Raw genomic sequence first — 23,874 nt, forward strand, 5'->3', positions numbered from 1 at the left:
ATGTTATAGCACTTACCTAGCAAGTATGAGGCCCTGAGTTAAGCCCCAGTACCATCAAAAAAGAAAAAAAAGAATCTCTAGGTCCCAAGAGGAACATCAGCATGAAAGGCAAAGCAGAGGTCGCCGCATGGGTCAAGTGCTCTAAAATAAACTGCCCTGAACTTCTAAGTAGACTTTGAACAAGGGAGCCCTCATTTCCATGTTGTACTAGTCCTGACCCAGGCAAAGGGCTGGCCTCAGTCCAGAATAAAAAGCTCCACTGCTACAATGGGAGGAGGAGAGAGAGAAGCAGGGCTAAAGCCATCCACTGACTTCTTTCTCTTCAAAGCAGAAAGAAAACTGTCTGTCATAACAAGCAAGAAGACAGACAGGGGGAAAGAGCAAAATGTCACACAGGATAGAGAAATCAGACAGACTCCACCTTAACCAGGTGATGTAATAAGACAAGTCAATATCACATATCTCCTGAGATGATTCACTAAGAAGGACATAAGATCACCTTTGTGCTATTTGATATTCTTGCCAAAATGCATAACCTCAGTGTAATCATAGAAAACCCAAATTGAGAAAGTACACAAAATAGAAGACTCTGAAGTGTCAAGGTCACGAAACAAACACAAGGAACTGTCACAGACTGGAGAAGACAAAGGAGAAATGACAATTAATTGCCATGTGGAATCTTCCAATTACCTAAAACACAAGAACACCTTGTGAAGTTGAGCATGGTGGCACATGCCTATAGTCCCAGCATTTGGGAGGCCTAGATGGGAGGATCACTTGAGCCCAGGAATTACACAACAGCCTGGGCAACATAGGCTCATAATGTAGTTAATGGTACCATATCAGGTTAATTACAGTGTCTTAGTCACTGTACTATGATTATGTAAGACATTAAAAGTAGGGGAAACTAGGTAAATCTGTTTATTTTTTCAACTTTTCTGTAAGTCTCAAATTATTACAAAACAAAAAAGCTTACATTTTCATGTGGATTTTTCATTTGCAATTTTTAATGTCATCAATAATTCCAAGACACTCAATTCCAAGTAATTCCAAGACTCCTTTTAAGTCTAGCATTATTGTGTCATACATGTTCCCACTTCTCTATCAAAACAAAGTGTCTGTAACAGAAAAGAAAGGTTCTGCTCTCCTTTTAAAAAAAAAGTATATATTATATATACATATATATATGTATTCTCAGCTTTGTACCAGTCATACAGTCGCAGCTTTCTATCATACATCCCCCACACTTCATTATTCCACTTCAAGACATCCTGGCAAGGGAGGGAAGCAAGGAAAGGAAGAACAGAAGGATCCTTCGATTCCTACTTTTCCACCTTCCAGTGCCACATGTAGGTGCTTTAACTAAAACCTTTAAAAGTGTAGTAAGCACAATGAGCTACATAGCACAAATTTCCTTTTTCTATTTTAATTACATTATTTTTCCTGAAAGCTTACAGGTTGGCAAAAATCCAGGTCAGCCATTGCTTTAGAAAAATGAGGACTTACAAAGAACCTTGGGTGGTTCATCTACCCACATCTGGGACAAACCCTACTTCAGGTAACCACTCAGAATGTGTGAACCGGCGAGGACCGCTACTCTGCTGCCACCCAGTGGCAAATGGATGCCATAGCACCTGGCACAGGAACAGGAGCTCAAAGGAAGAAGCAGGCTCTGCAAAGGACATTTTCTTGTTGTCCCCACCTGCCACATGCTCAGGAATTACACTGAAACATGTATTCTTGGAAAGAGAGGTATTAAAATGAATACTTCAATGAAGTGTTTCTTCGATCTCATATTTAAGACTAATCCAAGGACTAAACTGAAATCAAGACATGTTACTGATACCCAGGAAACTGACCCAGGCCCTGACTTAAGACTTACCTGCTTTGGATCAGAGGTAGCAGTGCCAGGAGCTGGGGATTCCAGTTCTATGGTCACAGGCCCATCATTCTGAATGTGCACCTGCATGTAGGCACCAAACTTGCCATCTGAAAGAACAATTCAAAGTTATAAGAATTGGAAACCCCAGGCTACCCTGTCTAAAAAGCACACATACATCAATAGAATCAGAAGACTGGGGAGGAGGACTGGTCAGTCAACACCGGACAAGGTGGCTGACCCTACAAGGAGTGAGAGACAGGCAAGAGTAAACAGTACAAATACTACGGTCTGCCCAAGACACCTGGCAAGAAAGAAAGGCCTGTAACATCAAGGTGGGAAAAAACATGAACAGGATGTACCATACATGGTGGAAACATAAGCTTACATACACACTTTGTTTGGCCATTTTAGCACTGTACCCAGTAAAGTACCTTAACCTCTGTCCATGGAGAGGCTCTACTCTCTGGTCTGCTAGGCTTTGGCTGGCCTCATGCCCTGGGGCAATTCAGACACCAGACCCCCTCCCTACCGCAACCTGAGTGACCTCCATGAATCTGCTCCTACTACCACAACCCCACAATTTCCACCTCTGATTCGTCCCACCCAGTTCCTCCCAACAGTGATTCCTAATTTCAAAGGACTTAGCAAAAACATACACACCAACTGTTGGCTTTCTTCAGTCCACACAGTAAGTAGCATTGAAAATTATAATAGCAGCACCCAAGCTGTTCACCATTTTTACAGGCAAGATCAATCTAGTTCCCATGGGAGAGTCAAATGTGCCCAAATAATGGTGACTTTTTGTGACCTATCTGATTAAAGTGGCCATTCAAGTCAACAAAGCTTTTGTTTTATCTATGTCACACTAGCTAAAATGACATCAGCTGGGAAGGAAATCATGTGTTTAACTGCAGTGCTAAAATTATGCTACAATTAGTAACAAATTTCAGCCGACACACTCCTCAGGGAGGCTGAAGGCAGACTCCGGAGGAAAGGAATTATTTCCGACCTTGAATTTCTGTTGCCAGGATATACAGCACATGCTTCACCATGTTTATCATTCCAAGTAGGAAGAAATTTATTTTCTTTCCTGCTTTTCTTCAGTTAAGAACAGAACTATTATCTGAATTTCCATTTGTACACACAATAAATCCAAAGACATGTTTTAAGAGGTCTTAAAATGGTAACATTTTTTCCAGTCCAGATCAAAGGATGAAGTCCCCAAGAAAAATTACACTGGCCAGGGAAAATAAATCTATTTTTTTAAATAAAAGACAAAAACATATCTATAAAACTACAGCTGGACTACTATGGTGATATCATCAAATTGTTCTTAAATGTAAGTCTCAGGGTTCCATCTAAAGCTTCAGGATAAGCACATGTCAAACACATTTATGCCACATGTTTCAGGCAGAAAACCTCCCAGTTGGGACCCAACAGCCATGATCTCTGGCAGCAGCTGTCCGAGGCTCCTCACCAGCCAGAATCTAAGCACCACGCTGCTGGATTCATGGTTACCTGAAAAGGCTGGTAGGGTTCATACCCCTCCAGACAATGCTCAACTGACTTTCACCATGTGTTAAGGAGGTCCTACCACCTCTCCATGCCCACAATTTGTTCTGGGACAACAAAAGGACAGTTACAAGGGTGTGTAAGCAGGAAGTCTTAGTCACTATGACTATGCACACCTACCACTGGTCGTGGCAATAAATGGACAAACTGGGGAGGAAGGGGGCAAAGAAAACTACTGAAGAAAAATGGGGAGAACAGAAGGCATGCACCTTATTTGTCCGCCTCGTTGAAAGCAAACCCATTTTCTCTGCTCTCTAGAGCACAGCTATGACCTGCTGAGGCTCAGCCTTCCTCTAGGAACTGGGAGGGAATATTGATACTGGACATAAGCCTTGGGCTAGCACATCTCCCAAAGGCAGCTCTACAACTCCAAAGAGGCTTCTCACCACTAAGGATTTATCTCTGTTCTATTTATCTTTCCAGAGCCTAAGCAGAGAAAAAGGGGTCACTGCTGGAAACCCCAAAATCAAATGCATAGGTGGGGACATGAAGAAATCAGCAAAAGGAATAGCCAGCAAGGGGTAGGGAGCACTTGAAGTCAGCCCGTAGCCAAGAGAGGGCCACTGCTCAGCTACAGAAGTTTGACCTACACCTACAGGACTTCATCACTCCAAGAGCCATGGGAGTAGTCCTGGCAGACTGCTGGCATCTGAGGCAGCTCTGTCCTCAAGTGCAACAGTGTTCCTCAGCATCCTTGCCTCCCCAGAGGATGTGGCCAATGCCAGTACATCACACTGGGACAGATTCCAACACAGCAAAAGAGGCCTGGCTCCAGGGCCTAGAAGGGACAGGCAAGCTCTCCAGGAGCCTTCAGCAGAGACCAGAGGTTCCAGCAAAGAAACTTCCTCAATCTTGGCTGGGAAGATATCTGCTCATCAGCAAATGGAGACATTACAGAGCCTTTAGGTGCTGGCCAGCTGTTTCTCAGAGTGTGAGGGCCAAGCCAAGGTGAACAGCACAAGAACCACAGTCCAACTCTATTCCAAACTTGAGGCCATAGAGGCATCTGGAAGGACAAACCCTGGAATCTTTTCCTGAGCCTCCAGGCTCCTCTTTTCAGGTTTTTCTGCTTGGTTCCAGAGATTCAAACCATTTTAGGGATATACCATCTCTGGGCAGCAGTTATCTCAGGCCCAGAGCTTCACAAGGCATTGGGGTGCAAAACCAAACATTCCTAATCACAGGGTTAAAAACAGGAGGTTTTGTGGGAACAAACATTTGAATGGCAAGCCCCTAGGACTAAAATTCACCCCATCTTGGAGGTTAAATTCCTACCTTAGCTTAGTTTCTGGGGTCATGGACTCAAGGCTATCAAGGCAGCCCTTCTTGCACAACAGAGAAATTCAAAGCAAGGTTTTCTCTGATCATCAGGCCTGGCTCAGATATCTCTGGGCTCTGCCGGGATCCTTGGCAACATTCTGCCCAGGTTAACTTGGTAGGAGGCAGAAGACTAATGGACTATACAATCTAATGGATTATATAGAGGAACCTGTGCAGGCATATTGCAATGTCTGAGGCCCCAAAAGACCTACAAGGACACCTGTGTGACACAGCTTGGACACAGCTGCTGAATGAACCCAGTCTTGACCAGGAATGGACACCCCTCCACTGAGGGGAAACCAGGAAGGAGGCTCCTGAGTTCATCAGGCTAAGAGATTTGATTTCTTTGTACTTGAAAGTTTTTAGACTTGAATATGTTACAGAATTTAATCTTGGCATATAATTTCTCCTTGGGACTATGATAACAGGAGAGGGTCTATATTTAGATTCAGTGCATGCCCATATTGCTGGCACTTCTTATATGTCTTATGATTGCACTAAATTAAGATTGTCATTTAATCTAGCTACAGAACCTCTGCTGGACTGGGATGGGTTGGGCTGTGCAGGGTGGCTGGAGTCAGTGTGAGAAACAACCTAGAGATAAGTCTTCACCCTGGAAGCAGAGTGACCTTGGAGGGCCTTCACAGCAGGGTTCTGACCCAGATCACAGCATTTGGAGACAAAAGATAAACAGCAGGAGCAGCCTCAGTGAGGTTCAAAGGTGGACATGAAGAAGTGAGCATGTGACCCTCCTTAAGTAGGAAGTCCCCACAGTTCTGAGCAAGCCTCTGCTCAGAACTACTCTTCATCTTCCTGTATCCCTGCGGGGGAAGAGCCACAGTCCTTAAAAAGGCATACACCTCTCCTCCCCACCCTCTGTACACACGTGTACACATACACACACACACACACACACACACACACACACACACACAGTTGTTCTTGTAATCACTGTTGAGAAGTAAGACAGAATGATCCTTAAAAGCTTTCCCAACTTAAAAAGACTGCTATTACTGTAGTATAAACAACTATGGGGAATAGTTCACTCAGGTTCTATGGTTGGTATGGCCTGAAGGGAGATCCAGCTGGAGGCAGGAGACCCAGCAAGAAGATGTCACAATCATTCACATGACAGTGATAGCTTGGTCCAGGGTGGCTGCAGCAGAAAAGGTGATGGCCCCAGATTCTGTGTACGTGTCAAAGGGGAAGCTGAGAGAATTTGCCAGGGCACCAGATGAGGGAAAGTGGACCCATGTAAGACTCTAACATTATGGACATTAGTTCATTTATTAGAAAATAATACAAGACTAAAACACTAAAGAAATAAGGAACCAGGAAAAACATGAGATAAGCTATACAACAAAAAGTGAAGAAAACGAAATGAAAAGATGAAAGGAAAGAGAATGGGAAGGAAACAGGAAAGGAAGAAAAAAAAAGGCTATCTCTATATTCCTCAATAATAAAAATAAAATCTATGAAAGTATCTCCAATATATTTGGAAATCCAAATGGGGATGAGACTATGGGTAACATCTGCTGCTCAAATGGACTCTCGAGGTGCTGAGAAACTGACCAGAATCATAGCCTAGGAAGTCCAGCCCTCAGAGTTTTAATAACATGAATATTAAAAGAACAAAAAGCATAGGCCAATTTCTCTCTTGGATACAGATGAAAAAATTTTACATAAACACTTGGGAAATCTCTTGTAGGCACCTGCAGTAGCTAGTGAAGGTTTAATTAGTATGGCTCATGATTAGGAAATACCTGCAGTAAGCTAACACTTTGAGAAAATATTGGAAAAAATCAACTTCCCTTCCTGTTTAAAAATTAAACTCAGCTGAGTGCCAGTGACTCACACCTGTAATCCTAGTTACTTGGGAGGCTGAGATCACAAGGATCACAGCTCAAGGTCAGCCTGTGCAAATAGTTCATGAGACCCCCATCTCCAAAATAACAAGGGCAAAATGGACTGGAGGTGTGACTCAAGCAGTAGAGCACCTGCTTTGCAAGTGTGGAGCTCTGAGTTCAAATCTCAGTCCCACAAGGAAAAAAGAAAGGAAACTCTCTTGGCAAGGAAGGAAACCCACTTCTTTAACTTTCAAAAGAGCATGTAGTGACCTCTTTTTCCTGAAGGGACTCTGAAAAATCTTCCTCACCTCGCAAGCAGAAAAGCAGTACAGGTTAAGAATATGGGCTGATTAAGCAAGTACCAAAAGATTAACTGTTGCACACAAAGACCATGGATGGAGGCTAACATGAGTGGGTGGCAGTGTGCTGAATAACAGCATGGTTTCAAAGCATCTCTACATGAAACATTTACCAGTTGCAGAGAGGACAAGAGTAGCTTAACAGAAAGAAATAGGTCAGATAATGAGCTACATGAACATCATGCACCCGCAACCTGCTGCACTGAGAAAGGCATAAGATTACTGTTGTAGCACTCTTGCCTAAAATGTATAAGCTCCACCCCATCATGAGAAGACATTGGGTAGAAGCCCACTGAAGGGCATTCTATAATGAACTGACAAAATAAGGGACTAAAGGGGCCTGGTGAGGAACATAAGGAAAGACTGATGAATCTGCCACATATTCGAGGAAACTAAAGAGGTGCACCACCCAAATGCAGATTGGAATTCTGGATTGGATGCTGGACCAGAGAAAGATTAGTGGGAACACCTGCAAAGTTCAAATGAAGTATGTAGTTTAGTCAACAGTGAATTCTTTCATGTTAATTTCTTGGCTTTGGTAACTGTACTATGTAAGATGTTATCAATGGAAGTTGGATGAGCATACTACTAGTGCAACTTATACGTAAGTTTAAAATAGTTAAAAATATGATGAACTTTTTAAAATATTCCATCCAGAATTTTAGTTGATTTAGTTGAAAGGTTTTTTTGCCTAAGTGACTATAAAGCTAGGATTGCCACCAACTGAGATGGAGAAGCCCATAGGTGACATGGTCTGGGTCAGGAAGTCAGATCACTAGATCAGTATTAGACATCCTAAGCTTGAGAGGCCTCTTAGATACTAAAGTGGGGACATGTAAGGAGACTGCCAAGCAGACAGATCTGAGTTTGGGAATAGGAGGTCCAGACTAGAAAGAGAAATTTGGCTATCGCTAAATACTGATGGTATGCAAAGCCAAGAGGCAGGACAGCATCACCACAGACTGAGTATAAGGAGAAAAGGTCAAAGAACTGAGTCTTCCAATGTTAAGAAGTCAAGGGTGGTGCTGGGTACCTAGATCAGTGGTAAAACATTTCTGAAAATGTGTAAGGCTCTGGGTTCCATCCCTAGCATGGAAACAAAAAAAAAAGAAAAACTAGTCAGGGACACGGAGAATTAAAAGAATGAATGGTGAAGCAGATGAAAGTAGCAAAGTAAAGTCAAGTGAAGACGTGTTTTGAGGAGGGCGGTAGCAACAAGGTGAAATCCCACTGAGGAAAGACAAGACTACTGTGCAAAGTTGGAGCCAGGAAAACCTAGTGGAGATGAGAGCAAAGGCTAATCGAGGTGGATTTCTGAGCAAATGAAAGGATAAGAATTAGACCCAGACACTGAGTTCAAAATCTGGGGTAGTGGAGTAGGGGCATAGGGAGAGACTTGTAAGGAAAGGTGTGGCTCAGACAGGGTTCCCCTAGATGGGAGAATGAATAGCATGTTTGCAAGATGAGGAAACAACCCAGGAGAAGGGTGACAGCTGACTTAGGAGAGAGAAGAAGATGTTCCAAGTTTGGTGTACAGCACAAGGGTTGGCCATTATGACAGGAAGAAAAACCTGGCTCCTAGGACAGATACTGACAGGTGAAATGGGGACCTTCTGGAAGTTCTCTTCTAAAATAATAGGTATGAATGATAGCTAAGGGAGAAGATGGGAGTTGAGGCACTGTAGTTTGAGTAGAGAGAACAGACACACCAGAGAATAGTAGAATGAATGAACAGGTCAATATATTACAATTGCCTGGCAGCAGGTGGACACCACTGCAGGGCAAGATTGTGACATGAGAAAGTTGACATGATGGCACATTTCTCCTGCCATGCTCAGCTGCACAGTAGAGCAGATGGAGAGCTAGTGTTGACCAGGGCTCAAGTTCTGCCATCGAGGTCAATGAACTATGACCAGACTTTGTGAGAGAACATGCTAGAGAGCGATTATCATGATGGACCTCAGAATTTATGAGCTTATTAACTTAACACACTTGAAATAAAAATGACACAAATTACTTTCGGGAAGTAGAGACAGGCTGATTTAACAATTCATATATGGGCTGGCAGTGTTGCTCAAATGGTACAGCACCTATCTAGTAAGCATGAGGCTTTGAGTTCAACCTCCAGTACCACCAAAAAAAAAGTAAAAATTCACATTAACAATTACAAATAGCTAGAAAAAGTCTAAAAAGGAACATGTAAGAACCAACCTTACCTGTTTTGAAAACAGTAAAAAAAAAAATCCCTAGTAATTATAACAGCATGTCTTGGGCATATACACAGATAAACAAAAAGAATAGAAACACAATTTAAATGCTTATAAATACACATAGAAAATTAAAGTGAAATAAAGACTCTCAAGTAAGTAGTGATGAAGACGGTATGTTCAATAAAAAATTTGGAGAAAGCAAAGTCCAGGACGTGATGGATTCTCTGCTGAATTCTATCAGACCTTTAAAGAAGAACTGATACCAACCCTCCTTAAACTGTTCCACGAAATAGAAAGGGAAGGAAAACTGCCAAACACATTTTATGAAGCCAGTATTACACTTATCCCAAAACCAGGCAAAGACACCTCCAAAAAGGAGAACTATAGGCCAATCTCCTTAATGAACATTGATGCAAAAATCCTCAACAAAATAATGGCAAACCGAATTCAGCAACACATCAAAAAGATTATTCACCACGACTAGGTAGGCTTCATCCCAGGGATGCAGGGGTGGTTCAACATACGAAAATCAATAAACGTAACACAGCCTCCTGCAAACAGCATTTAATACAACTGTCGTTAGCCATAGTGCAACGATTGCAGTGTAGTCTGTTGTGGAAACATCTGGGTTGAACCTGGGATTTCTCAGCACTCTGAGTTCTTCATGCATCAGTTTGCCTTGATGCCTCATTTCTAAATCAAAGGGAACACAATCTAATTTCAAACTGAAGCAAATGGGAAATTGATGGGTGTTGCCTTGTCAGTGGAACATAACACAAAACAACTAGTCTGCTCTCGTTAAATAGAGTCATTTGGAGAAAAATAAATGAACTCTCACTGTAAAAAAAAAAATAAATAAATAAACGTAATAAACCACATTAACAGAAGCAAAGACAAAAACCACTTGATCATCTCAATAGATGCAGAAAAAGCCTTTGATAAGAACCAACACCATTTCATGATAAAAGCTCTAAGAAAACTAGGAATAGAAGGAAAGTACCTCAACATTATAAAAGCTATATATGACAAACCTACAGCCAGCATTATACTTAACGGAGAAAAACTGAAACCATTCCCTCTAAATCAGGAACCAGACAAGGATGCCCACTATCTCCACTCCTATTCAACATAGTACTGGAATTCCTAGCCAGAGCAATTAGGCAAGAAGAAGAAATAAAAGGAATACAAATGGGTAAAGAAACTGTCAAAATATCCCTATTTGCAGACGACATGATCCTATACCTTAAAGACCCAAAAACTCTACTCAGAAGCTTCTAGACATCATCAATAGCTATAGCAAGGTAGCAGGATATAAAATCAACATAGAAAAATCATTACCATTTCTATACACTAACAATGAGCAAACGGAAAAAGAATGTATGAAAACAATTCCATTTACAATAGCCTCAAACAAAATCAAATACCTAGGTGTAAACCTAACAAAAGATGTGAAAGACCTCTACAAGGAAAACTATACACTTCTGAAGAAAGAGATTGAGGAAGACTATAGAAAGTGGAGAGATCTCCCATGCTCATGGATTGGTAGAATCAATATAGTAAAAATGTCGATACTCCCCAAAGTAATCTACATGTTTAATGCAATTCCCATCAAAATTCCAATGACATTCATTAAAGAGATTGAAAAATCTACTGTGAAATTTATATGGAAACACAAGAGGCCACGAATAGCCAAGGCAATACTCAGTCAAAAGAACAATGCAGGAGGTATCACAATACCTGACTTCAAACTATATTACAAAGCAATAACAATAAAAACAGCATGGTACTGGCACAAAAACAGACATGAAGACCAGTGGAACAGAATAGAGGATCCAGATATGAAGCCACACAACTATGAGCAACTTATCTTTGACAAAGGAGCTAAAAATATACAATGGAGAAATAGCAGCCTCTTCAACAAAAACTGCTGGGAAAACTGGTTAGCAGTCTGCAAAAAACTGAAACTAGAACCATGTATATCACCCTATACCAAGATTAACTCAAAATGGATCAAGGATCTTAATATCAGACCCCAAACTCTTAAGTTGATACAAGAAAGAGTAGGAAATACTCTGGAGTTAGTAGGTATAGGTAAGAACTTTCTCAATGAAACCCCAGCAGCACAGCAACTAAGAGATAGCATAGATAAATGGGACTTCATAAAACTAAAAAGCTTCTGTTCATCAAAAGAAATGGTCTCTAAACTGAAGAGAACACCCACAGAGTGGGAGAAAATATTTGCCAGCTATACATCAGACAAAGGACTGATAACCAGAATATATAGGGAACTTAAAAAACTAAATTCTCCCAAAACTAATGAACCAATAAAGAAATGGGCACGTGAACTAAACAGAACTTTCTCAAAAGAAGAAATTCAAGTGGCCAGAAAACACATGAAAAAATGCTCACCATCTCTAGCAATAAAGGAAATGCAAATTAAAACCACACTAAGATTCCACCTCAACCCTGTTAGAATAGCCATCATCAGCAACACCACCAACAACAGGTGTTGGCGAGGATGTGGGGAAAAAGGAACCCTCTTACACTGTTGGTGGGAATGTAAACTAGTACAACCACTCTGGAAAAAAATTTGGAGGCTACTTAAAAAGCTGGACATCGATCTACCATTTGATCCAGCAATACCACTCTTGGGGATATACCCAAAAGACTGTTACTCCAGAGGCACCTGCACATCCATGTTTATTTACAATAGCCAAGTTATGGAAACAGCCAAGATGCCCCACCACTGACGAATGGATTAAGAAAATGTGGTATCTGTACACGATGGAATTTTATGCAGCCATGAAGAAGAACGAAATGTTATCATTCGCTGGTAAATGGATGGAATTGGAGAACATCATTCTGAGTGAGGTTAGCCTGGCCCAAAAGACCAAAAATCGTATGTTCTCCCTCATATGTGGTCATTAGATCAAGGGCAAACACAACAAGGGGATTGGACTATGAGCACATGATGAAAGTGAGAGCACACAAGGAAGGGGTGAGGATAGGTAAGACACCTAAAAAATTAGCTAGCATTTGTTGCCCTTAACGCAGAGAAACTAAAGCAGATACCTTAAAGCAACTGAGGCCAATAGGAAAAGGGGAACAAGTACTAGAGAAAAGGTTAGATCAAAAAGAATTAACCTAGAAGGTAACACCCATGCACAAGAAATCAATGTGAGTCAATGCCCTGTATAGCTATCCTTATCTCAACCAGCAAAAACTCTTGTTCCTTCCTATTATTGCTTATACTCTCTCTACAACAAAATTAGAAATAAGGGCAAAATAGTTTCTGCTGGGTATTGGGGGGGGAGGAGGGAGGGGGCAGAGTGGGTGGTAAGGGAGGGGGTGAGGGCAGGGGGGAGAAATGAACCAAGCCTTGTATGCACATATGAATAATAAAAAAAAAATGAAAAAAAAATTTGGAGAAAGCATTTAGCAAATGCCTGAAACAAGAAAAAATTTTAATTCATGCTTTACACTTATATATGATAAACTCAATAGATTAAAGATTTAAATTTTTTAAATGAAAATATAAAACCATTAGGAGAGCCAACCATGGTAGTGCACCCTGCATATACCAGCACTTGCAAAGTGGAGGCAGAAGGATTTGGAGTTTGAAGCTAGCCTAAGCTACATAGCAAGAACCAGTGTCATTAAAAAAAAAAAAAAAAAGTGGTTGCTTTTTAACTTTGTAGTAGAAAATAATCATAAGAAACTATGATTCAAAATCCAGCAGACACTTCCAAAACATGATAATCAACTATTGAAGGATCAAAAAATATCTCTCCAACAAACAATTCCTTTAGCAAGATCAAAGAGCAAATGACAAAATGGGGGAAAAATATCTGCATCTCAGCATATATGAAAAGCTCATATAAATAAAGAACCTGACAAATACTTCAGTGGAAAACTGGACAAAACACACAAAAAGTTCACAGATAAGTAAACACAAGTCACTAGAACATCTGAAAAATGTTCGACCATATCCTGCCCATTAAAACTACAATGCACTATCTATCAGATGGACAAAATTCTAGAAGTTCAAAATACTCTGTTGACAAAACTATAAAGAAGTTTCACACACTGTAGAGAACTGTGACACTGTGACATCTTTCTGGCACTATCTATCAACCCCATTTCCAAGAATTTGTTCCACAGATACATCTGCCTGCATATAAAGTGGCATACATACAAGATTATTCTCTGCATTACAGCTGTTTGATTAAATTAAGGATGAACTCAATAAAGATATAGAAATCCTGAACAAAATCTAATTGAAATTCTGGAAATGAAAACACAATAACCCAAATAAAAAACTCAGTTGAAACCCTTGCTAATAGGATAGAACAATCTGAAAATGGAATATGAGGAATTGAAAATCAAAAGATGACCTAGAACAATCAGACAAAGACAAATGCAACACCATTAAAAGATGAAATCTATGAATCACGGGTATAGAAAAAAAGAGAAAAGGTGCAAACTAAAGGCATACATAACCTATTCAATAAAACAGAAAATTCCCCCAATCTTGAGAAAGAAAGGGTTATCCAGTTACAGAATGCTTTCAGAGCTCAAACAAAAAGTTGAAATTAAAACACTAAATACACAGAACAAAGAATATTGAAAGCTACAAGAGAAAAGTAACAAGTCACATATCTCAACAGAAACTCTAAAAGCAAAGAAGGCAAGGAATGATATATTCCAAAAACTGAAAGAAAATAACTGTCTACCTTTCTGTATCCAGTGAATATATCCTTTACAATTGAAGGAGAATTAAAGACCTTCCAGTGATAAAGACAAAGTAATGGAATTCATGACCACTAAACCAACACTGCAAAACACACTTAAAGGAACCCACAGCAGAAGAGAAAGATAAAGACAACCAGGAAAATAAGGAAAAAAAAATCCCACTGGACCAGTAGATAAGAAAATGAGGATTAGGAAAGAAGAAAATATCACAAAAACAATAAAATGACAGGAAATACTACATACCTTTAAATAATATCACTGAAGGTTAATGGTTTCAATTCTCCAATAAAAAGACATAGGCTAGCAAGATAGATTTAGAAAAACAAGACCCAACTATTGTTGCCTACAAGAAATGTTTCTCACTGGCAAAGACAAACATTGGCTTAGGGTGAAAGGATGTAAAAATATCTTTGAAGAAAATGGATCCCCAAAACAGGGAAGAGGAACTACATTCATATTTGACAAAACATTGAACCAGATTAATTCATATTAATAAAGGGACTAATCCATTAGGAGCTGACAATTGTGACAGATACACACCATATGTTGGTATGCTCAATTTCATAAAACAAACACTACTGGACACAAAAACACATAGACTCCAACACAAGAGTACTTGGTGACTTCAATACCCCCTTCTCACCAAGAGATCATGCAGAAAAAAATAAGCAAAGAAACTTCAGAATTAAATGACACTATAGACCAAACATATTTCACAGGCATCTACAGATTATAACTGCACAATATAAATTTTTCTTAGCAGCCCATGGGACTTTTTCCAAAATAATCATATTTTAGGACATAAAGCAAGTCTTAAGAATACAAGAAAAATAAAATAATCCCTTGTGTTCTATAGAAAAAAAAAACCCTACAAATCAATAGCAAAAGAACCTACAGAAGATATTCAAATACACAGAGACTGAACAATACACTATTGATGTAAGGAGGTCAATAATGGAGGAAACCAAAAAATTCCTAGAATCAAATGAAAATGAAAATATAAGTTAACAGAACCTTTGGGATAGCGTAAAAGCAGTGCTAAAAAGAAAAGTTTACAGTCATGAGCACCTACATTTAAAAAACAGATTTTAAATAACCTAATGATGTACCTCAAGCTCTTAGAAAAACAAGAACAAACAAAACCCAAAATTAATAGAAAGAAATAATAAAGATTGGAGCAGAAATTAATGAAACAGAGATTAAAAAAAATGAAACAAAAAGTTAGTTTCTGGAAAATATTTCTAAAAAAGATTAATAAAACCTTAGCCAAACTAACCAAAATAAAAGAAGAAGAGAAAAGACCCAAGTTAATAAAATTAGAGATTAAGCTGGCAGAGTGGCTCAAGTGGTACAGCACCTGCCAAGCAAGCATGAGGCCCTGAGTTCAAGATCAGTGCCACAAAAAAATTAATAAATAAAACTGGAAAATTATTTTAAAAAAATAAAATTAGAGTTAAAAGGGGTATCACAACAAATACATATGAAATTCCGGGGATCATTAGGGAATATTTTTGAAAACTGACATTCTAATAAACTGGAAAATCTAGAAGAAACAGATAAATCTCTAGATATGACATACCAAATTGAACCAAGAGGATATAAACAATTTGCACAGATCTATAACAAGTAATGAGAATGAAGTCATAATAAAGAGTCTCCCAAGAAAGAAGAGGCCAAAAATGGGTGGATTCACTGCTGAATTCTACCAGAGTGTTATAAGGAAGAACTAACACTGATCCTCCTTATACTACTCTATGAAATAGAAAGGGAAGGAATACTACCAAACTCATTCTATGATTACTCTAATACCAAAACCTGTTAAGGACACAAAAAAGAAAATTATAGGCAATTTCCTTAATAAACAAGATGCATAAATTCTCAATAAAATATTTGCAAACCTAATTCAACAACACATTAAAAATATCACACAGCTAGGTGCCAGTGACTCATGCTATAATCCTAACTACTTGGGAGGCTGAGATCTGGAGGATCACAGTTTGAGGCCAGCCCAGGAAAATAGTTTGAGAAACCCGCATCTCCAAAATAACCAGAGCAAAATGGACTGGAGGTATGGCTCAAGCAGTAGAGCACCTGCATTGCAAGCATGAAGCCCTGAGTTCAAACTCTAGTCTCTCAAAAAAAAAAAAAAATCAAACACTATGATCAAGTTGAATTCATTTCAGGGATGTGACAAAAGGATGGTTCAACATATACAAATCAATAAATGTAATACAGCACATAAAAAGAATCAAGGACAAAAACCACATGATTGTTTCTATAGATGCAGAAAAAAGCCTTTGACAAAATTTAATATCCTTTCATTACAAAAGCTCTTAATGAACTAGAAATACAAAGAACATACCTCAATATAACAAAGGCTATATACATAACCAACCTATAGACAACCTCATAATAAATGGGGAAAAACTGAAATCATGTCCTCTAAAGTTAGGAACAAGACAAGAGTGTCAACAGATGTACACCACTATGCCTGGCCTCTCTCTGTACAAGTTTTTATTTGAACAACTGCTTTCAATTTTTGGTATACACACACACACGAGTGAAATTGCTGAATTATGAAACTAATACATGCTATAGCATGCAAGAACCTTAAAGACATCATGCCAAGGGAAAGAAGCCAGACATAAAAGTCCACATAATATGATTCCATTTGTATGAAATGTCCAAAATAGGTAAATCCATAGAGGCTGAAAGAGATCAGTGGTTACCAGGGGCTAGGGACAGCAGATAATGGGGAATGACTGCTTAACCTGTATAGAATTTCCATTTGGGATGATGAAAATGGTTGAAACTAGACTGTGGTGATGGTTGCATAACATCACAAATGTACTAAATGTCACCGAACTTATATTTTAAAATGGCTAATTTTATGTGCATTTTATCACGATGAAAATATTAAAAATTAATTTACAAGATAAAAATGCTAGAAATGAAAAATAAATGATTGACTTACACCTCAACTGATGGGTGAAACTCTAGACCGAACATAATCAAAGAAAGAATCAGTACTAATTCCTTCAGAATTGGAAAATAATCAGAAGGCTTCAAACAGGACACAGAGAAGAGAAAGACTGATTAAGAGGCTGTACCACTTACACTATTCATTTGCTCCATAAAGTCTTGGTTGGAAGAACACAAAAAGAAACCAACTAATTTATCAGTATTTCTAAATTTCTAGGCTCTGAACCAATAAAGCTTTGAACTCTTCCTCATCCTCTCATCTCAAGACATTGTATGTACCTGGACTGTGACAGTGATGAGAAGAAGTTTCTTTCCACCTATACTGTATCTTTTTTTAAAATATTGTCCTTATTCTTTTAAACTGAACAGACTCTATAGAACAAGAAGAAAGAGTTGAGCCTGCAATTCATGAATAGAACTGTTGAGGGAGCTCAGAAAATGAGATAAAAGGGATGAAGGAAAAGAGAGAAAAGGAGGCCATAGGGGAAGCATGTAGTCAGCTTTCTGTTACTGTTATAAAATACTTGAGATAATCAACTTATACGGAAGAAAGGTTTATTTTGACTCATAGTTTTAGAAGTTTTAATCCACGGTTGGCTGATACTCTTGTTTTTGAGGCTGGAGCAAGGTAGACATCATAGCAGGGAGTAAATGTTAGAGAGAAACAGGAAGGGGCCTGGCTCTGTCATCTCCTTCAAGGATATGCCCCCATTAATCTAACTTCCAACTACTAGGCCCTACCTCCTAAAGTTTCTGCCACCTCCCAATACTGCCATACTGTATGTTAAGGCTGGAAACCAACCCTTAACATACGAGCCTTTGGGGGAGACTCAAGATGCAAAGTGCTGCAGGAAGAGAGGGTAGATGAGATGGCAGAGCAACCAAAATGAGCCTGTCTCACCTCCCTGGGCTCAGAGGCAGTCATCAAACAAAATAATAGCACTTACTATAAGACATTCTGCCATGACCCCAGGGGTACAAAATCACCACCATGGCACCAGCACTGTACTTTAGGCAGCTACAGACCCTTATTTTAGTTAGGGAAAGAAGAACTAGTAAGGTTAGGTTGATCTTCACAATGGGTAATCAACTAAAGAAATCATGAAAAGACAGGAATTAAGGGCTGGCGGAGTGGCTCAAGCCATAGAATGCCTGCCTAGCAAGTGTGAGGTCCTGAGTTCAAACCTCAATATCCGCCCAAACCCCCAAAAATAAAACAAAAGATGAGAATTAAAAAATGAAAGTGGGTCAGGGGAGGGGAGGATAAAGGAGAATGATGGAGGTGAATTCAACCATGATACAGTGTATGAACTTATATAACTGTCACAATATACTCCTAGTACAACAATAATATAATAATAAAAAAAAGAAAAACAGTAGAATATAAAGAATAAAAGATAAAAAATGAAAGTGGGGCCAAGCACAATGGCTTATAACTGAAAACCTATCTACTCGGGAGGCTAAGATTAGGATTGCAGTTTAAGGCCAGTCTGGGAGCCAGTTAGTAAGACCCCATCTCAACCAATAAAAAGCTGGGCATGTTGACACACGCCTGTTATCCTAGCTACATGGAAAATGTAAATAAGAGGATCAACATTCAGCCAAGCCCAAGCATAAATATAAGCCCCTATTTGAAAAATAACTAAAGCAAAACAAGCTTGGGGCATGGCTCAAGTGGTTAGAGCACCTGCCTAGCAAACACAAGGGGCCCTGAGTACAAATTCTAGTACTGCCAAAAACTAAAGAAAAGAAAATGGATACAAGTTTGCCATTTTGGAAAAGGGAAGCTAAATTATAGATCTGGACATGCAGATGGTATTAAGTGTAAGGTCAAAGAAAAGACATGTATAAATAAAGTCAGTAAACACATTTCTGAAGAGTGAAAGAGAAGGAAAAATTGACAGAAAAATACTAAACCAATTCAGCCAAAATTTTGCTCTTCTACACAAGAGCATCTGCCCATACAACAGTCTGCCAGCCTTGCTACTTACGAACAATGAAGACACAATCCCACATTGAAATTTCCTAAATTTATTTTTAAAACAATGACTTTGGCATCATAGACCTTGCCAAAGTCTATAAAACAGGCTTTTGATGAAAGTTCACTCATGCTGCTAAAATGACTTAAGTAGTAAAAAGGGAAGAAAATTAAATCAATAGAAATTAAGTACTAACTACAAAGCAAAAACTGGATGTGGTCTTCTGGCACCTTCTCTTTGAGTTATGAAACTGCTGGAGGCCTGGACATAATGGATGCCCCACACTGTGCACAGAGCCAATCCAAACATAAGTTGCTGCCCTCCTAAGTGTTTGTCCATGTGGTTCTAGCTCTCTGATACCCACGACAGATCAGACCCTGTAGAGAATATACAGATAGCACTTTTTACTACCATAGCAACTTATGATTCACTGAGCAAAGCCTCCAACTAAATGCTTCACATGTGGCGCAGAGCTGGAACAAGAAGCTTGAGAGTAAGGCCCTTCTTTTCAACCACTCCAATTTGGTATAACATTTATTTTTTTTCCCAACTATAAAAGCAATGTGTATGCAACATTCAACTTGGAACAGTGTTTAATGTCTCCCACCAAAGGTAGATTCATATCAAGCCTGGAGGGGGCGGGGCAGCTGCAGAGGCCACAGATAACCCAGGCTCTTGGGCCCACTCACTCAGTCTGGGGGCTCAGTAAAGTGCCCTCAACTCTAGCTCATTCTACAGTGGAGGGGGATGCTAACAAATTTGTCCACTAGAGTTTTTTGTCTAAAGCAATTATTTGAAGAAGAACCAGAGATTGAGAAAAGCTGTACTCATTGACAGTACCACAGTCATGAGCTGTGAAAACTTAGAGATAGCTACAAACCATTTGATACCCTCCCACTGCAGGGTGGGTCTATCTCACCTCCTATATCTCCTCTGGGCAAGCTGTGATGCTACTGTGGCCAATACTATATGGCAGAAGTGAGGCTGTGCACTTTCCAGGCCTGACCTTCCGTTTTCTGTCTTGCAACCCCTGTTCTTAAAAAGCTTGCTCTGAAAGAATCCAGCACTGTGTTAGAAATCCAACTATGTAGAGACTGCCTGATTGTGAGAAGCCCTGCAACGTGAGAGGCTCAGGATGTGATAAGGTGGGGAAGAGTGGAGGCAGAACAGAAGGAGAGTGTTCAAAGTGCACAAGGCCGTCTTAGAAGGAAGGAAAGCAGCAAGAGAGGGAGAGGAAAAGGTGTACACGCCTCGGGAGCCTGCCTGGACACAGCGAGAGCCTCTAAATAGATTATACACAAAACAGCATCAGCAAGGACATCTTTTCTCATACCTCTTCATGTGTCTTTGTTACTAACAATATAGAAGCCAGCTAATGCAACCAGTGACCAAGTTGTCAGATTGCCTACAATGTTTCTCAGTGTTGTCGTTTTTCTTCTAGCTCTCTTCTACTCCTCCATCTGCATCTGTCCCTGTACCCCTTATGCCCTTCAGGCCCAGCCACACAGGTGCTAAACCAGGGCATTCCTAATTCTCTCCCAGAGACGCAGCCATGACCTCTGTGGGTCTTCCAGCCAGGATACACACCCATTCCTTCTACCCCAATGTTCATCTCATCCTAATCCCTACTTCATCTACTCAAAGAGGAGACCATTTGTGCACCTTAAGGTGCAGAATGCCATGCCACGGGACTGCTTCTTAGGATCACCAACCATTCCAGTTTGCTCAGGGGTTCCAAGGATGTGGCATTCTTAGTGCTCAACCTGAAGAGTCCTGGACAAACATGACCTCTGCTCTGAGGCTGACCTGTCCAGTACCTTCAGTCATTACATCAGAAGGAGAGGAGGCCCAATGAGTAGGAAGAGACACAAGGAGAACTGTTTCCCTTTTAAGTACAAGTTCCCCATTAGCCCCAATTTAGACTTAACTGTACACACATACAACATAATGATTAGCAACTATCTGCATGAGTGATATGTCAAGAAGGTCCAACAAATGACCTAAACCTAACCCAGGGAGAATAGAGCCCAAACACATCACTGCCACCACCTTAGTGCCTAGCCAATCATCCATCCCCAACATCCCCAAAGAACACATCACACCAGTCACTAGAGAAGGCTCTGATGACACTTGCTTCTGAAATGAAAATTCACTCATAAGCAATAGATAAATAAAAAAGAATGCATACCACCCAGGCTGCATCAGAGTATAGGTGGTTTTCTTAGGCAAAGAGGGCCGGAACGGCAGGGACAAAACAACCATCCTCAAAAGCAAAGGGAAAGGCCCTCAGCAGTAGCAGAAGTGCCTTGATCTGTATTTTGTGAAAATGAAAACCGCATGCCCGCTGTCTGCCAGCCCAGCTGCAGGTCTTTAGTGCTCTGCTATTTATTCCACTCTTCTTACAAATCCTGAGAGTTTTAGCAGTGGTTTTGCAGAACATAAAGTTTTCCTGGTGTAGCAAAAACAGCCACACTTGTTCCATATTCCTCACATTCCGAGCTCCATTAGGATAGGGACAGCCTCTCTCCTGCTCAGCACTGTACACAGATCCTAGAACAAGGGCTGCTAGACAGTGTTTTATCTATAGAGAAATCACAAGGAAATCACAAAAGTGTACCTTGAATGGAAGCAACAGAATGTTCTCCAGCAGGAAATAAAAAGAAGAAAAAAACCTGAACCTCTGAATTAACATCACTGCTCTAACATAAAGGACAAACTGGTCACAGGGTATAGTGTTCTCCTCTTTCTAGATCCATGTGAGATCCACAATCCTCCACTGACTTCCTTGAGCACAGCAGAAAAGGTAGGAAAGTCCCAATACACCTGATGACTACAGAATAAAACAGAGAGGTCAATGAGGCAAAAGGGTGCAGATTTTGCAGTGAAGCAGAGACAGCAGTGAAGAGATGGCTGCTGGTTTGAACCCAGGTTCTGCCACTTACGTGATGACTGACCTTCCACAGGTTACCCTGTTATACTTCAGCTTCCTCATCCGAAAAATAATAGCTAGTGCCCATGTGATTGGGGGGTGTAGGGGAGGCTGTCAACACGTTCCTGGGCCTGAGGTGTTGTTATGGCTGACCCAGGAATTTAACACTTTTTTTTCTCTTCCAAGTTCTCCATAAGCAGAGGTGAACTAACAGAGTCACTGCCCACCTGATAGGGTTGCTCTGAGGATTCAGTGAGATACGGAAAGGAGAGCCAGGCTCAGTGATTCATATCTGTAATTCCAGCTACTGGAAGAAGGAGAAATCAGGAAGATCACAGGTTGAAGTCAGGCAGGGAAAATGGCAGCAAGACCCCATCTCAACCAATAAGCTGGGTGAGGCAGTATGCACCTGTCACCTCAGCTATGCCAGAGGCACACCTACAAGGATTGTAGTCTGAGGCCACCCCTGGGTAAAAAGTGAGACTCTACGTAGAAAATAAGCTAAAAAGCAAAAATGTGTGGAGGTGTGGCTCAGTAGGTAGAGTGCTTGCCTACCAAGTGCAAACCCCAGTACCACCAAAAAAAAAAAAAAGAAAGAAAAAGAAAAAGGAAATGGAGAGGGTTGGCAATGTAGCTCAGTGACAGAACACTTGCCTTGCATGCAAAAGGCCCTGGATTTGATCATCAGCACTGCAAAAAAAAAAAAAAAGAAGAAGGGGGAAAAAAGTATGGAGAGTATTTACTTTGCACAGGGTTTGAAATATCATAAGGCCCTTAACAGGTTATTTTGGCATGCTATACTCTACTAATAATAAAAGTATATGACAACCAAACCTGAAGCAGCTTACCCTCTGGAGCTCCCACTGCATATGGATCCAGGGAAATAGCTTGTGCTCATATTGCCAAGCATCAAACAATGAGAAGTGAGAGCACAAACTTTGTTGTCCAGCACATAAGCTACTGCTGGTCTGTGCAGGAAGGTTTCAGTGGGGAAAGGACACGTCTGGGATCGAATGGGCACTGGTTGAAAGAATAAAGGGGACAATAACCTTCCCTTAACTTATCTTTAACAACAAAGAAGAGAAACAAATTAAACATAAAAAACTTTCAGCCATGAAAGGAGAAGGAAGTAAAATGAAGAGTTAAGTGTAATTAAACTACTTTCGGTTTTAAAGTTACTGAAATGGCCTGAAAATTCTAAAGTAAAGAAAATGGATTTAGCAGTTCATTTGCATTCCAACATCTCTTCAGTTCACAAAGGACTTTCCATATTGGACCTGGAAGCCAAATTCTCAAAATTAACCAAGAGACAACAAACATATAAAACATGTTCTATGCATTTCATTCCAATAAAAGCTATAAAAGAGTTAAGGCAAAAAGTATGATGATACACTGTTGGTATAACTGTAGTCCTTCCAAAAGTCCAAAAGACTTGGAAATAGATTTCTGTTAGAATTCTGTATAATTTATGTCCATTTTTCATAAAAATGATCATATGCCATGAGCTTAAATTCTCATCCATTTTTAAGTTACATTGTTTACAGTACATCACTTCAGGTACTTCATATAATTTCCTGAGTAAAATACATATCATTTCACAAAGTAAAAGGCATTTTTAGAAGCACAAAACACCTAATAATATATAAGGCATTCTTCCTTGAGGACTTAAATGAAAGTTGTTTTGCTTTCACTGAAGCATCCCATAATTGTCAATGTTTTCCCATTTAAAATGCCTTCTAAAACACATTGGAGATTACTCAGAAATGGAATGATTCTAGAAACATCTAGAAGCAGAGAAGACAATACTGGAAGCATCTAAGCCTTGCTTCGTAAAGAAAAATAATTAGGCAGAGGACCTGATTTACTTATTATGTAAAAAACTTGTTTGCAGCAAAGCCATGGTGGAAGACTCTAGGAGACACGGGGTGAGAAAAAACACCAGAGATATCCATGATCAGACTTAAAAAGTTCTAAACTTGACTATTTCCAGAAAAGGTAAACATATTCCACTCTACCCAAGCAAAGAGTGGGATCTGCTTTTA

The 23,874-nt window shown here is 39.9% G+C and overlaps 1 protein-coding gene across 2 annotated transcripts in view; it reads right to left on the reverse strand.

The window, feature by feature from the left end:
• The window catches only part of Dtd1 (D-aminoacyl-tRNA deacylase 1), a 197,123-nt gene that overhangs the window by 158,688 nt on the left and 14,561 nt on the right, over nt 1-23,874 (reverse strand). For both annotated transcript variants that reach the window (XR_012448152.1, XM_074074252.1), the window contains exon 4: nt 1,883-1,989. Coding sequence is in view for 1 of the 2 variants with exons in the window: in XM_074074252.1 (XP_073930353.1) it covers nt 1,883-1,989 (107 nt within the window). In the remaining variant the exon portion in view is untranslated. The remainder of the gene's footprint in view (nt 1-1,882; nt 1,990-23,874) is intronic.

Source organism: Castor canadensis, chromosome 5 (assembly GCF_047511655.1).
Source record: "Castor canadensis chromosome 5, mCasCan1.hap1v2, whole genome shotgun sequence".
Taxonomy (NCBI): Eukaryota; Metazoa; Chordata; class Mammalia; order Rodentia; family Castoridae; genus Castor; species Castor canadensis.